The following is a 15763-nucleotide window of genomic DNA, read 5'->3' as shown; positions in this document are numbered from 1 at the left end:
ATATATGAACTATAAGTCAGAGAGTTTCGGTTTTGAATTTTGATAAGCAATTAGCCATAAAAAAATCCGGATAGCCAAACCTTGGCCTTGATGTTAATTTTATGGCGTTTATATAATAAGTATTGTGTTCCGTATTCCCTAGGTCAAGAGTAATTATCTAAAATAGGAAATGACCAGTTAATACTGCCATAGACCATTTCCCGTGGCGTCACTCGTTCAATAAATAATTTAATAATCATAGTTCTATCTTCGCGTCACAGATATACCGTTTTGTCTAACTAAATCTTGTGTATGTTCAAAAGATAGCTAAGTACTTACATCTCTGAGCATTTTTTCTGCCGCCTCTGGATCCCATTGTCTTGCTGAAATCACACATTAATTATATTTTTTAATATTATTTTTATCACTTTAATCCAAAATATGTTGAAGATTTTTCCGAACTCCAATTCCAGCTTAACAAAAACCTCAAGGTTAACAGCCTAATTTAAACCGTACATACATACATAATACCTATAGGTCTCGTTTTCGTTTTTTTATGTTTTTTTAGTTGAGTTCATAATACTCGTGTAATTATTAGTACTTCATTGTTGTTAACTAGATTTTAGACGTGAACGTGATTTTTGAACTCTCATACCGACTTACATACCTCTTAGCCATCGCAAAAGATAATGGTCATTGTGCTCCGGTTTCAGGACATCTTTCACGCTCCTTCGGAACTGAAACAAAGAGTATTTTTTATGAATATAACCTTTTTTATGTAAATGTATCAGGCATAAGACACAATTATTTTTCTTTTAAAAGACTAAATGCGTTGCTTAGCAATTTTATTGACAAGACAAGCTTGTCAAGACAATCTGAGACAATCCTACGAAAAAACTTTTTTAATTCTCTTTACTTTCGTTAAAAGAAATATAACAATAAATCATGGGCGAGGTGGACAATATATCAACATATAGCACCGAAGGAGGACAGGACACGGTTGGGTTACCACGAATTGTGATGGTGACAGAAGGCTCCGACGATTCCGCGTCATCACCTTCTTCTACATCCCCCGACGAAGACAACTGGGCTGATCTCATCAAATCCGCAGAAATACCTCCCGAATACTGGCACATACAGAAGCTAGTCAAGTATATGAAAGCCGGTAACCAGACAGCCACTATGGTAGCACTATCTTGCTTGAAAGACCACGATCTCACGAAAGAGGTAAATCAGAGAGCGATACAAGAAATCGGTGGTTTGGAACTGCTTGTGAACTTATTGGAAACGAGAGATCTATGCTGTATCTTGGGAGGCTTAGCGGTCCTCAAAGACATTACCCCAAATATTGAAATAAGGAAAAAAGTAACAGACTTAGGAGCAATACCGTTGCTCGTGGGATTACTATCAGACCCAGCAAGAGACGTTCGGATACTAGCAGCGGAAACTATCGCTAATTTGGGAAGAATAAGAAAAAGCAGAAAGTTTTGCAGAAAATTTGGCGGCATACCGAAACTAATTGATTTACTTGATATAAGAGATAAGTAAGTACATACTTAGGAAAACCTTAACATTTTTGGCTTATGTGGTGATTTCAAAACATTTTTGTTATCAGGGCTTTACTAACACCTAAAGAAGAGTTAAATCAAGATGAGCTCCAGTTTTTGGACATCGCCAGAGCTGGTGCGAAAGCACTATGGTCTATGTCAGCTTCCCAAAGAAACCGTGAAGCTATGAGGAAGTACGGAATGATACCACTTATAGCAAGAATGCTGAAAACTATTCATCTAGACGTAGCAGTCCCAGCCGCGGGCTTGTTACAAATGTGTGCAAATGAAACGTCGTTCCAACTTGCTATACAGACTGAAAAGATGGTTGATGATTTAATCAAGCATCTTGGTAATGAAGACAAAGATTTAAAGGTATTTGATTTAATCAATACGTTACACTTTTTTGTTTTTTGGAATGTTTTTTTTAATGCACTTGCTATGTTATATTTTTAGACATACTGCAGCTTAGCGATTTACAAATGCGCAAGTGATCCAAACACGCGACACATGATCCGAGATGCTGGAGGGCTAGAACTATTGGTACAAGCTGTGTCTGACACTACCAATAGGCCAAATAAGCCATTAATGGCTGCAGCGACTGGTGCCATATGGAAATGTGCCAGCAGTGACGCCAGCGTCAAAAGATTGGACGGTCTTGGGACTGTTCCCATACTGGTAAGACTGTTGGATGATGAGAATGACGGAGTACTGACCAATGTAGCCGGTGCTCTAGCAGAATGCGCGAAGTACCCCCCGAACAGAGAAAAAATTAGAGCTGCTGGTGGAATATCAATGCTTAGTAAGTCAACTTGTATTAACGAATTATAGATACGTAGGTTCCTTTTCATATTCAGGAGATCAAAGTCGAAGTTTTGATTGACGCAACACAACGAAGGTGTTTGATTATTATGAACTTGGTTTACTTAGTAAACATGCGTCATTACCGAACTGTTTTTTTGTTATTTCAGCTCACCACCTCAATAACACTCACAAGCCGCTACTAGAAAATGTTCCGCTAGTTCTGATGGAGTGCGCTAAAGAACCGAACTGTATGGCTGAGATTGACCAGCTTGATGGCGTCAGACTAATCTGGTCCTTACTTAAAAACGATTCAAAGAAGGTTCAAACAAACGCAGCATTAGCTTTGAGTCCTTGCGTTCAAAATGCGGCAGATTCCGGTGAAATGGTCAGGTCCTTTGTAGGGGCTTTAGAGCTGACCGTAGACTTGTTGGATTCTGATGATCACAACGTTTTGTCTGCTGTCTGTGCCGCTATAGCAACTATTGCAAGAGACCACGAGAATTTGGCTGTCATATCTGATCATGGTGTTGTCCCAAAACTATCTAAACTTGGTAAGTGTTTTCAACTCACGAATTTCGAAAGTAGATGTCATTTTTCTTATTTCTCTTATTGTTCTTCTCAGTGAACACAACGGATGATCATCTACGAGCAAACTTAGGCGTAGCCATAGCCTACTGCTGTGAATGGGCTCAGAATCGCCAGGAGTTCGGAAAGCGTGGAGCTATCACTCCTCTGGTGAACTATATGACGTCACGGGACCCCAACGTGCATCGGTCTACTGCATTGGCGCTGTACCACTTATCCTTCTACTCACTGAACTGTGTCACCATGCATGCTGTAAGTGGAATATGGTCTTTAATATCGTTCTACTCATATTCTAGTTCAATAATGTTTATGTATATTTTTTGTTATTTTATTTACTCGGTTTTTATTGTCCCATCATTAGCTTCCTTAATGACATGAAGTTGTTCTTAGTACCTATAATAATGACTTCGAAATTCTTGTTTTGAAACAGGTTTTTCAAAGATTTCCGATGCTATCTTAATTATAACGATGTTTAAGTACCTACAAAAATAAACCACCTTCCAAGGGTATAATTTTGGGTGAAGGTCAATTACTCTGTACATAACAATTTAATAAATACCTAGGAATATAAATAAACAAGAGAAGTTCGACTAACCCTATTTCTTCTTTTCCACATTTTTTAATGTTGCATTAACATTTAAGTAACTTGTAGAACTACTTATTGCCCTTTATAAATTAACGCGAAAGGGTTCAAGGCCGATACCGGACGGTCGCGGGTCGGTTAATGACCTTTCCATCGGCCAATGATCGACTTTATTTTGTGCAAATAGGTTTCACTTTTCACCATTTTGTCGTTTGTGTTTTTGAATTTACAGATAACAAAAAATATTTTGGATACAACATTATAACAGTTGATAAGATAGGAGATAGAAACTCGTAATTAATTAGGCATTCAATACGTGTGTTATCATAATTTATGTTTGTGTTATATTAATTACGTTGTGGATAGCCAGCAAAAAATACCTACTGCAACTTGTAGGACTTAATGTGTAGATCCTTTAAAAATTCCATGAAAACCTCAGATCAACGTCTGAGATGAAAACATAAAAAATAAAATTGTGTGCTGTATAGTAAAGGAAAGTTTAGTAGTACCCTAAAGGCTCCAAAATTACTGAATTGATTTGAAAAAGTATATCACTCGCGTTCCCTCGGGACGAGTGTAAACCCGCGGAAAAGCAGTTCGTATTTAATAAGCAAGTAATTCAAAAGAACATAGTTATTGAGCCGCCTAAATAAGCATTTGGACTGTTGTTAAGTGGCCGTAACACAGCTTCAACAGTAACAAATGGTTGTAATGATTATGTATGAAGGTTAATACATGCTGTTTAGTTAATTATAAACCGAATAGTTGTGCTCTGTTTACTACCTCAGGCCCAAGTTCACCGACAACATATACTTCCGTTGGTCCTAAAACAACTGTTTAGGGTAGGGTGGTAGCCAATGAACCGCGTGTACACTATGAACCATAGTACCTACCGGCCATACCTAACGTTGCTAGCTCGCGCAAAAATTATGTCGAGACTCCCTTGCCACGTCAAGAAGTTTGGTCTATTCGCCGTGGGTCTGTCGCGATATACTCACCTGTGAGCCGCGTCTTAGTCTTCTACTCAAGCAAAAACGACAAAAAAAGGTGAGTTACTTTTTGTTGTTACTTTAATAATCTAACTCTTACTTAACTATGTGTGAATTGTATGTGTAATGTAGATCATTAGGCTTATCTGAGACTATTTTTTGGAATTAATTCTCAACGGTTTTTGTATAAAACATGACCTAACATTTCCTAAGAGGGGGTGGGTACGCTGTGAGCCATTTATCCTGGGTAAGCAATGAACCACGGTTCATTGTGTATTGTGTACCACATCTTAGTGCTTTGTATGATATATGATGAGGTGGGAAGTATTATTAGACAGTTAACCTCTAAGTGTTAATGTGAGTACCTATAATTAATTACCATTATTCGTCTATTTCAGCATGGGGCGAAACACGGTAGGGAGGAAAGCACGTAAAAAAGGGTATCACACCGCGGAAGCTTCACAAAGAGGTATAGAAAAAACACTTGTCGGGATTAAGCATTCGAAAAGCAGCAAAAACTGCAACCTTCTCTATCCAGTATTGCGACAGACGAAGTGTTTGTGCGAAGATATGTCACAAACAAAGTACAGGAACAATCCGTCTTGTAGACTAGAGCCCCATTATGATGCAAGTAAATTTCTTACTGCCTAACATGAAGACAGCATAAAGAAATGTTGATTGTTACAATTTGTGATTTGGACAATAAAAAAACATAAGTCTGAATGTGATAAAAACACGTCGACTTTATAATGCTAAGAGCATTTTAATTAATATAAATATACAAGTACAAAATGTTTTTTCTTTTTTCCCGGAAAGAGTTTGTGCGTAACTTTTAAGATGTTCATAATTATTGTTAAAAATTAAGTTTGAAGGCTGATTTGTTGGTAATGGTTTTAAGGATGATTAAGTTTAAACTTAATAATTATAAAAAGTTATAAATAGTGTATTTATTTTTCTTTAAAACAAATAATAATGTTTTTTTTTATATTACCGTGATTCATTGTGTACCACATGGTTCATTTAGTACCACCCCCCCGGTTCTTTGTGTACCCCTAGGAGTACGCTATGAACCATTTCTCATGTTTTAAAAAAACATGTATAAATTAGACAACAGCAAATGTTTTCCACTTATTTCAACACAATTTGGCAGCTTATTAAATAACCTATCATTTGAGACAAAAATATTTTCTTAGACTGTAAAAACGAGCGCGCTAGAGATCTCCAAACTTTTGGTGGTTCATTGGCTACCACCCTACCCTACTCTAAAATTGATTGATAAAATTCATAGTAAACAGTCGTTTTAATAAACCGGACGTTTATGTTGTCGGTGAACTTGAGCCTTATCCGGCTGTCCAAGTGCATGTTTGATCACGAAGTTCTAAAATTAAATGGAGTAGCTTGCATGTGCATAGACAACCTTAGAATAAGTTAACCTCCGAAAGTCGTTGCTTATGTTTGATAATTTTTCGTATTGAAAGTTAATATAAGACATTATACATACCTACCCATACCTACCATACCTAACCCAGTAGGTACGTACCCAGCAGGGTGGCAGCGGGTACATGTTATGTCTTATTTTTTCTCCTAAGTCATCGGAGGCAAAAAATCAAGATTTGGTTACAACAACTTCGCAATTCTGGAAAATGGCGGTCTGGTACTTTGGCAAAAACACATGCGACTTATTTGTTGTGCCAGTTACTCAACATATCCAAAAATGTAGTTCTACAAAAGATCAATTTTAAAAGGAGGTGGTTTACTCAAAGGTCTTTAGTGCAAAGTGCATACCCTAAAAGGAATACCTACATAACATTTACCTTTGCCTTTACAGGTATGGTGCTTAAGTTAGCAAATATTTAAACTTGATCTTTACTTGTAAAAGGCTTCGTAAAAACATCCTTTATCCTAGCATTCATACATTTTGTATTATTGCAAATCGTATTTAGAACCACGGTAAATGTTGATTTTGATTAATTTAGAAAGTTGTTAAATGATGATCTTGCAGGCCAGAATTAATTTAAAAATTAATTAATATGTCTTGAAGTGTTTCATTTGCAATGTATAATATTATATATTTCTTAGGGAATTATATTTTATGACTTGTGGTTAGCACAAGGTGAGCATAAATCACTTTTACCTCTCAATACAGATGGAGCATATTGCAATGCATATATATTATTTAAGCTACATTTCGACATTGTTGACTTATGAACTGAAAAAATTTTGGACTATGTTACAGAAAATAAATATTTCGTTAACTGTGCCATGGTCATTCATAATTAAGTATTTAAGTTCTTAAAGTCTCATGAAGTTTCAATATCGTTAAGTAATATACGAGGTCATTTACATGTAAAACTTCTTTTTTCAGGCTGGAGTTGTCCAATTTCTTCTAGAAACAATTGGATCGAAAGACCCGGTCCTTCAAGAGGCATCGGCTGGTTGTCTATGCAACATCAGGAAACTAGCACTGGCCACCGAGAAGGTCAAGCTAAAACAGTAGCTTGTTTATGGTTTACGTCGACGAACCAAAGAGTTATTGAATTAAATGTTGCGTTTAATATAATGAGTTTTATTTTTTTATAGCAAGTTTTAAATATTTTATTTCGTAATAATTAAATATCTGCTGCTGACTCATTATTTCATAAGTAGTACCGTTTTCTGTAATCACTCCTTATGCAAACTGACAAACTCAAACTGGTCGTGAAATGCTACCTTTCTCTTATTTGATTGACGTCCATAATGCGATTGAAAAATTGAAGACCACGATAGAAAGATTATTTACAGTAAAAATATTTATGTTGTTCAGTTCGTAGACTTAGCTAAAATCCACACAAAAAAGTGTACTTAGTTGTATGAAAAATTGACGTAAATACTGAGTACGTGAGCACGAAGTTCGATCTTTGACATTGAACTGTAGGTTTTCCGAGCTCCTGTACCAACATAATTATCTATTGCTTCAATGTTAACCCTAGAACCCTACCTGGGGTGCTGGAGAACCCCACGGAACTTTATTTTGGATTTTTCACTTATTAATTATATTCACACAATTTTGCGTTTCAGTGTATTTTATCCTAGTGGTACCCGCTCTAGATCTATCAGTCGCGAGGAGTTTGCCGATGCGTGTAGACGGATGTATTTGTGCTGTGGGGTGCCTGGTCACCCCAGTGTAGGGAAATCGATATTTTTATTTGAACATTTATTTAATTTAATAATAGTATTTTTGGAGTAATTTATGCAATCTATGTAACCAGCCCCCTAGCCAAATGCCATTTTAGGGTTTAGCGACAAGTTCACATATTCCGACGAACTTTTCTCAAAGAATTGGGACTTGGGCTAATATATGAGCACTTGGAAAAAATCGTTTACAAACCCCAAGTTTGAGGAGGGATGTAAAGGAGGTCATTGCAGGTATCCTGAAAAAAGATGTGCCAGCAGCAAGGGCCATGCCTGACCATCAAAAACAAGGACGATGTGGAATGTGCCCCAATAATAAAGACCGGAAATGCAAGGCCAGGTGCAATAAGTGCCAAATCCCTATTTGCTTGGAACACCAAATAAAAGTGTGCCAAAAATGTTCTTGTTAATAAATGTTATTAATTTTATATGTTGATTTGTGATCTCAATTGCCTAAGAAATAAATATGATTATAAAACATTTCACCCGTATGTTATTTTCCAAAAATAATCACATTTTTACTTTGGGGTACTCGAGCACCCCCTGTAGGAAAATAGGATGGTAAAATAGGTGTAGGGCTTAAGGGTTAATGGCGTACATATATTTTCGCGGTTTAAACTTCGGAATTGCTCAAGCATAAGTACAGATACTAAGAACGTGCGGGTCGTAACCTAAAGGCCAGATTCCACCGATGTGCAGCACTGTAGCACGCACAAATGTTTTTACTGGTTGAACTCGCTCTAGCAAACAATAACAAATTGCGGGTGAATATTTATAAAATATCCGCAAAATCGCTACCTGGGCCCTCATGAACATATTTATGTTTACGAATGAACATGAACAATTTTGGTGTAATCTCGCCGAGATAAAGAGGGTATTAAAGTTCTCGACAGTGAAAACTTCTTCACGATAGTTCACGATGGTCAAAATAAGCGAGAGTCATCAAAAGGGCTAATTTTGGATGAGCAAAGTGCCCGCCATAATTTCTGATGAAAGGTTATACATTAGACAGTTATTGCAAACACAAATACTTTACATGCATCTATGAGAGAGTAATTATTTAAATGCCTTTTCACCTCAATGATTGCAGTACTTATACACAAAACTTTCATATCGTTTGCACCAGCAACTGCGTCAGAGCAGACACCAATTTGATATGCTTTCGCAGCCTAATTCAATTTTAATTGTGATAAAAAATGGAAGTGCGTCATTCATTCAAGCCGGTTTTTATGTTTAAGTGAATAGTAGTTGCTCCTACTTTTACTACGTTTTGTTAGAGTTAGATCTTCTGGCTTTATTTAAATGCTCTTTACTATAAACTTCAATAGAATCGAGCTTGCATATGGCTTGCATGGATTTCAATAAGGTGATGAACTTTTTATAGTGTTTTACAGGTTTTAAATGGCGCATTTGTGGATAAAGGTAGGTATCCATAATTCTGGTGTTGAGAAGAAAATACATTGGAACAACAAATGGAGACATCGTACCTCATTTTACTTTTTAATTGTCATTTAAAATGGTGACTCGTATTGTTTAAGAAGACTAGACTTTACGAAATCATAAGAGTTATAAATAACATAGGTTAAAAATAACTTGGTTATTACAAAATGGATTAGACGTCCTTGTACAGTGACCCGTGTTAAATCTGCAGCGACTGCTCAACTTGCAACCTTCCTTTCCATTTATCTATTATCTTACAAGTGAAAATTAAACAACATGCGATTTCAAACTACGCTAGCGCATTGAGCAAGAAAACTGTCCACAGAAAGGACCTATTATTTCTGTCTGAAAAACGGCTTATAAAAAAATAGATAGGTGTAATACAATTGTAATCATATTCATATTATTTATTTTGCATTCCAGTTTCCACAATGTTTAAATTAGGTTTTACAATTTGCATGGAGACATGTACAGTCAACTTCAGGTCAGTGGTAACAGTTTTATAGGAAAATCGTACTTATTGCTATTGAGTTAAGGTGCATGACAGTTACCACTGATGTGCAGTCTACCGTACCTACTGTTTAGTTTTGTTTTTGAGTTCAACAACTTTTCGCAAGTAATTGTTATTCATTGATCACAAACTTTGTTTAAATTAACATCTAATGGACATGTTTATTAATATAAATTCAATGCGATGATTCAATATTTAAATACCTAAGTACCTACCTAATTTTACGATTGCGAATGTTTTGAACTAACAGAACACCGTATATTCGTACACTTTCATTGTATCTTGGGTAATTTCCAAGAAAATTCACATACAAAACACAAAATTGCATGAAATTAAAAATAGTATAAGTTTTTTCTATTATGAAGAGCATAACGACTAAGTATGTGAATGTCTCTTGAACATCAAAGCCTTATCTAATAAAAACATTTATTTCTTCTTTTTGTAATTATTCCTGGTCAATTCTTTCCGTCTCCAATTGGATTGCTCATTTCTCGATTCTCTTCTGAAAATGTTATTGTTAGTTACCTACTGTAAAAATGTATGTTAAATATAAATATTATAACTTCAGAGAAACGCAAAGACGATGAGAGATTGTTTTATGTTTTGTAAACATAAACATTATTCATTCACCATTCCAACTGAAGAAATATTTGATGTATGATTTTAAATTTGAATTGGGATTGTCATACATATTCAATTAAGTAGGCACGTCTCATGAAGCTAAGTAGTAGTTATTTCTATACTTTTAAAGCTGTGATTAAATTGTCAGTTGCGCATTTTTCCGTTCTCCTGTATAATTTTAAAAAGTCACATGTTTCTTCCCACATAAATAGTTTATGTAGGAAACAACGTCAATGTGAAATGGTGGTTACTTGCGAAGGAGGCTTGTAAAGTGGGCAATTTTATGACCACTACACTGGTAGGTACTATTGAGTACTTAATCTGTGACTAAAATAATGTCTAATCTTTAATTAAGAGGGTCCATGGAGTTTCTTGCCGGCTCTTCTCCATGAGACCAACTTAAGAACCGTGCAACTACATAGTGTGACATTTTAAAAGAGCCTGTAAAGGCCTATTTGAAATAAAAAACATTTTACTTTGACTTAAGATAACTGCAGTGAGTTCTTTGTTAACTGTGGAGGTTTATTATTTTGTCCGATGATCTTGCAATTTTTCTTCAGTACAAGCAAGTTTCTCAATAAGGCCTTTCATTTGTCTTTTGTTTACTGAGACTTAACAAAAGCATTGTGCAAATCATCCGGCCATTATGAAATTTGTAATGCATCGCCGGTCATTGTCGAAGATGGCGCGGATTTTTAACCGACTTCCCAAAAAGGAGGAGGTATTTTTAAATGTTTAATGTATACGTCAATAAGGCACAGGATGTGTGTATTTTTTTTAAATGTTTTGGTACGTCAATGACGCACTCATTATTTTTATAAGTAGGTATTTGTTTAACTCAAAAAACAATTCAAATTGACGTAACTGTCAGCATTAAGGCGTGATTCCACTGGTATGTACTGACTACTCGCTCTACGTGCCAACGTTTTATTTAACAACCCATGTCATTATCATTAGGCAGTGCAATTTGATTAACACGCAGAGAAAATTATTTAGATACGTTTATTAGGTTTATACACCTATTAATTGTAATCGGCTGTCTAATATGGCTTATTAGCTGAATTTCTGTACAGACAGATAACAACACAATTAACAATATGCTGCGCCTTTCCCATACAGGGATACGACAGGAGGATGATGATGAGATATAAGGAAATCGCTCCTATAAGCATTCAATTCTATAACCACCTATGTTCACAAAAAAACCCCCTATGTGGTCATAACAGCAATGGTAGCTCAGCAAATGAGGATAAAATAATACATTTCGAAGTTTTCGAATTGCATTGCTATTTGACACATTATGTGCAGAAACCTTGACAAATAGACCAGACGTCAATATTATGCGCACATTAGTCATTCTTAGCTTCACCGAAACATGTGCGAAAAGCAAATAAGTTGGCTAACTTATTCATGGTCTTCTCTTATGGGGATTCCCAGAAGACTAGACACAGAAGTGGCGATATTTGTACTTACCTATGAAACACAACGCAAAATCATTTATTCAAACTTGGCTACAAAACAGCACTTTTTTATCGTCAAAAACAAAAGACAACCCCTGAAACGACCACCCTGAATCATATCCTACCTGTGTGTTTTTGCTCGAAAGAAAAAGTGGCGCAACAATCTTCCTCAATTCATATTTCCTACGACATACAGTTTATTTTAAGTGCAACAACCTACGATATCATCGGATTAACAGTTTCAGATTATCATTGTAATAATACCGTCCATATTACTTCATCATTAAAACCTGTGAAAGTTTCTCGCATTAATGATAACAAAATACAAGATAGCGTAGTCATTTGCTCACTCACGTCAAAACAAGTATTGTTTATTCATTATGCAACTTAGCCGGTAATCTGTTACTGATTATTAAAGTATTTTATAAGTTGAGGCTACATTCAAACCAAGCCGACTGTCAGCGTCTACGCATATAAAATGCATAACGTATCGTCTCGGTTAGATGTGAACCAAAAAGTATGTAAATATCTATGGAAATACAATAAACTGCGTAACTTTCGCTCACTTGCTTTGAACACAGCCTAAGTGCGGACATGTTTGAATTTAACAGAGAAAGTTCTGATTACCTAAAAAGGACACATATGGCATTGTTTTTACTCACGACCCTTTTCATAAATTGTTAGTAGTAGGTGCCAATTAATATTCACAGTGGCAACAAACTTACCGTTATATGTAGTAAGTACGTGTTCCAACAAACGTTGGCTATTTGTTTACAAATGTTGGAGCAGAAATAAACACAACAAATATTTGACGAAACATGAGTCGTGTAAAAGTCTCGTGTGCTGACCTTCGCCGTTTTACACGTTTGTGGAATATTTGCAGTTAATCTTAAGCCTTGGAATGAATCGTAACTTAGATTTAGTGACCGAGTTCCGTACAAAATAACTGTACCGTGAAAATACGCTATGAAGTCCTTTCTTCTAACTAAGCAATGACATTTTGGTGAGCCTGGACTGGCATAATGTTAAGGCGAGATTTTACCGATGCGGTATTGTCACAATGCCGCATCAAGGCACACAAGTGTTCGTTCGCGAATAAATGTGCGCGAACTATTTTGGTGGAATCTTACCATTAAGCTGTTGAGTAACGCGTTATATCAATTGTTTATCTTATAACGTCGATATGTTAATTAAATTATTATCATATTTTGAGGAAAATAAAAAAAAGCGCAAAGCTTCATTAATGACACCATCTGCAATAATTCTTTGTATGGCCATATTTAGACAATGATTAGACAGAACGTGTGAATGATTTAAACCTTTTATTATGGCTTTTTTTCTCGTCATTTAATGATTATTGTTTCTGTAGTAGATATACAGGCAGTTAACTTAGGTATTGTGCATTTCAATAACCGATCTATTGATTGTTTTGCGTGAAGCTAATGTCAAAATTCAATCGATAGCCTATTTACGGTACTATTGTTCCAATCCAACATGGGTGCCTTATTCCTAATACTTACTCAAAAATTATTACTTCAGCTCAAATATCTATATCGTCATGTAGGCACGTATGTATCTTCAAAATTCCGCGAAAAAACGGAACCCTAAAATGGAAAAGTAAGTTTGATAAGTACTTACGCAAACGCTCATTGAGATTGCGTTCAAGTAGCGTGTAGTAGCGGTTCCTGACCTTGGTCAATATGGTTTTGCAATGCAGTGACACTTGCAACCGTTCTGTAGACCTACCGAGTCATCTGTGCAGTTAGCTCAAATACGAACTAAAGTTTGTCAGTCATGTAGACTATTGTAGACCTATAGCAGACGTGAGAAATTCGGTTTCCCATAAATATACGAAAAGTTTATTTCTCACTAAGCGATTTACCGCGGGTCCCGGGATAAAATATAGCCTATGGTACTCGGGAATAGTGTAGCTACCCAAAAGTAAAATATTGTTTCATATCGATTCAGTACTTTCGGAACCTTTAGAGACAATACAAACAAACAAAAAATAAATATAGGTCACCTACCCCGAGCAACATTGCGGCTCAAGAAGTAGCAAGTTCTATGTATGCGCCAAAAAGTATAATTTGAGAAGTATCTAAGTATCGAAGATTAATTTGAAAGACAGATCCCTGTCCCCTGATTTACTGGGTTTATCCCGTGTTTTAAAATGGCAACATCAAGACCAAGTTATTCGGGGATTACTCGGGGTGGGTCTTCACCATAATGACAAGGTGACTTGCCATAGACCATTATGCTTGTCATAGACACGACGAATTATTGATTAATAGATCTGCTAATTCTGGTGACGTGACGTCACCAGAATTAGCAGATATGGTAGTTAAATCAATTAACCACGGGGTTAATTGAAGTTACTCACTGTTGACATGACGCTTACTGGCAATTATGTTATGTAGTTATCTTTGATTATGATTATAAGTCGGCCATACCGATTATTTTAATACTACGCAGTGCATGCAACGTGCCTATTGGATAGGCTCTATTTTTTTTTAATATTTTGAAGGGGTTTTCTTTGTTTTACAGTTTTTCCGGCATAAACTTAATTTGTAGGTATGTTATAGTATTTAAGCTGTATGATTTTCTTAGGTTTTTTATTTTTTTTAAAGAAGTTGGTACATATAACTAAACTCTTTAAAGGCTTCAAAATAAATTGAAAAGAAAAAAAAAACATTCACATTACGTGTTAGTTCGAATAAAGTTAAAAAAAATAAGATCAATTTTATTTCTGTTTACATGAGGTCAGATAGGGCAGTCGCTCCTTGTAAAGCACTGGTACTCAGCTACATCCGGTTAGACTGGAAGCCGACCCCAACGTAGTTTGGGAAAAAGGCTCGGAGGATGATGATTTATTTCTGTTTACATTTGCACCAAATGCGCTTATTATGTAAGTAACCGCTCAGTATTTAGTATTACGTATAGAGCAAGCAGATAAATTAGGACAGCGATTGCACATGCACTATTCTACAATGTAGCTTCTATAATACATATATAACCGACTTCCTGTGTTACATACTGCACTGTGCTAATGACAAAGGAATTATATCAACATTTCCAGTTACGTTCTTGTTGAAATTTCACATAGCGTAAGAGCAAGAAAGATGTGAATAGATGTAGATAATTAATCATGTAACTCACGGCAAAGATATTTTTTATTTAATCTGTAACTATTGTCTATTGGCGTATGAACTCGACGTGATAAGAGTTGATTCACACCGTTCTTCGTCTTATATAAATTACAATCATAATTCTAAGAAACCTTAGATTACGATGTATGTTTTAATGAAATGTGTATAAGTTAGGTAATAATGAAAAGCGCCAGAGCTAAGAAAAAATCTCCAAATTGTTTATTCCTTATTTTCATAAAAACCTTCATGGTGTTCATCGTGTAGGTAACAGCGCTGTGATTTTATTGCGCTATTAAGTAATTAAGTCACTAACATAACTGAGATTGAGATACTATCGGTCTAGAATCTAGATAATAATATAATGCTCACTGCAGCTCACTTAGTAACACCCCCCTTTTGCAACACGAGATCTATTTACTTACATCATGAGCGTTGCACTTATTGTTAGGTACCTATATATGTATTTGTTTCAAAACAGCTAGAGACGAAATTATTGATTTTAATTTAACGTTATAATTTTTTTGCTATCGATTGATATTATTTCAATTAACCCCTCTGCTCGACAAGATTTTGACATATGACTATACCGTTGATTCGGCGGGATATTTTGAATCGCGACATGGAAGTCAAAAATTTGTACTAACTTTCAACACATGAATTCTAAGTCCGTAATGCCTGATTAGAAGTATTTTACCTATAACTTTAGAGCTCACTTATTTGACAACAACGTGCAACGGTCAAATGGGGTCAGTTAATTCAGAAAAATATAATAATTACGGTGTTTTTAAGTCTATCGAAAAGTTAGGCATTTCAAATTTGGTGAAAACTTACCAATAAATAATCGCATCACTTTCTCAAACACAACACAAACGTCATATTTATAACATTTTCAATCCATTGCAATACATTTCGTGCACTTATTTATGT

At 35.6% G+C, this 15763-nt stretch overlaps 2 protein-coding genes across 2 annotated transcripts in view; one reads left to right on the top strand and one right to left on the bottom strand.

The window, feature by feature from the left end:
- Nucleotides 1-15763, bottom strand: part of LOC110369706 (SEC14-like protein 2) — a 38882-nt gene that overhangs the window by 13040 nt on the left and 10079 nt on the right. Inside the window, exons 2-3 of the mRNA XM_021325222.3 lie at nucleotides 647-716; nucleotides 319-362 (exon numbers count right to left, since the gene is read on the bottom strand). Coding sequence (XP_021180897.1) covers nucleotides 319-362; nucleotides 647-716 — 114 coding nt within the window. The remainder of the gene's footprint in view (nucleotides 1-318; nucleotides 363-646; nucleotides 717-15763) is intronic.
- LOC110369705 (armadillo repeat-containing protein gudu) lies at nucleotides 822-7031 on the top strand. The gene is made up of 6 exons (XM_021325221.3): nucleotides 822-1523; nucleotides 1595-1901; nucleotides 1983-2328; nucleotides 2498-2881; nucleotides 2953-3167; nucleotides 6853-7031. Exons 1-6 carry the CDS (start codon nucleotides 925-927, stop codon nucleotides 6982-6984), a joined length of 1983 nt encoding a protein of 660 aa, XP_021180896.2. The 5' UTR covers nucleotides 822-924; the 3' UTR covers nucleotides 6985-7031.

The sequence above is a fragment of the Helicoverpa armigera genome, chromosome 9 (genome assembly GCF_030705265.1).
Source record: "Helicoverpa armigera isolate CAAS_96S chromosome 9, ASM3070526v1, whole genome shotgun sequence".
In the NCBI taxonomy this organism is placed as follows: Eukaryota; Metazoa; Arthropoda; class Insecta; order Lepidoptera; family Noctuidae; genus Helicoverpa; species Helicoverpa armigera.
The sequence above is the reverse complement of the archived record's forward strand: the minus strand, read 5'-3'. Positions and strand labels throughout refer to the sequence as shown.

Coding starts and splice junctions, on each gene's coding strand:
- LOC110369705 (XM_021325221.3), top strand. CDS start 925: ATGGGCGAGGTGGACAATATATCAACATATAGCACCGAAGGAGGACAG. Junction 1,524..1,594: donor TTACTTGATATAAGAGATAA/GTAAGTACATAC, acceptor TTTTGTTATCAG/GGCTTTACTAACACCTAAAG. Junction 3,168..6,852: donor ACTGTGTCACCATGCATGCT/GTAAGTGGAATA, acceptor TTCTTTTTTCAG/GCTGGAGTTGTCCAATTTCT.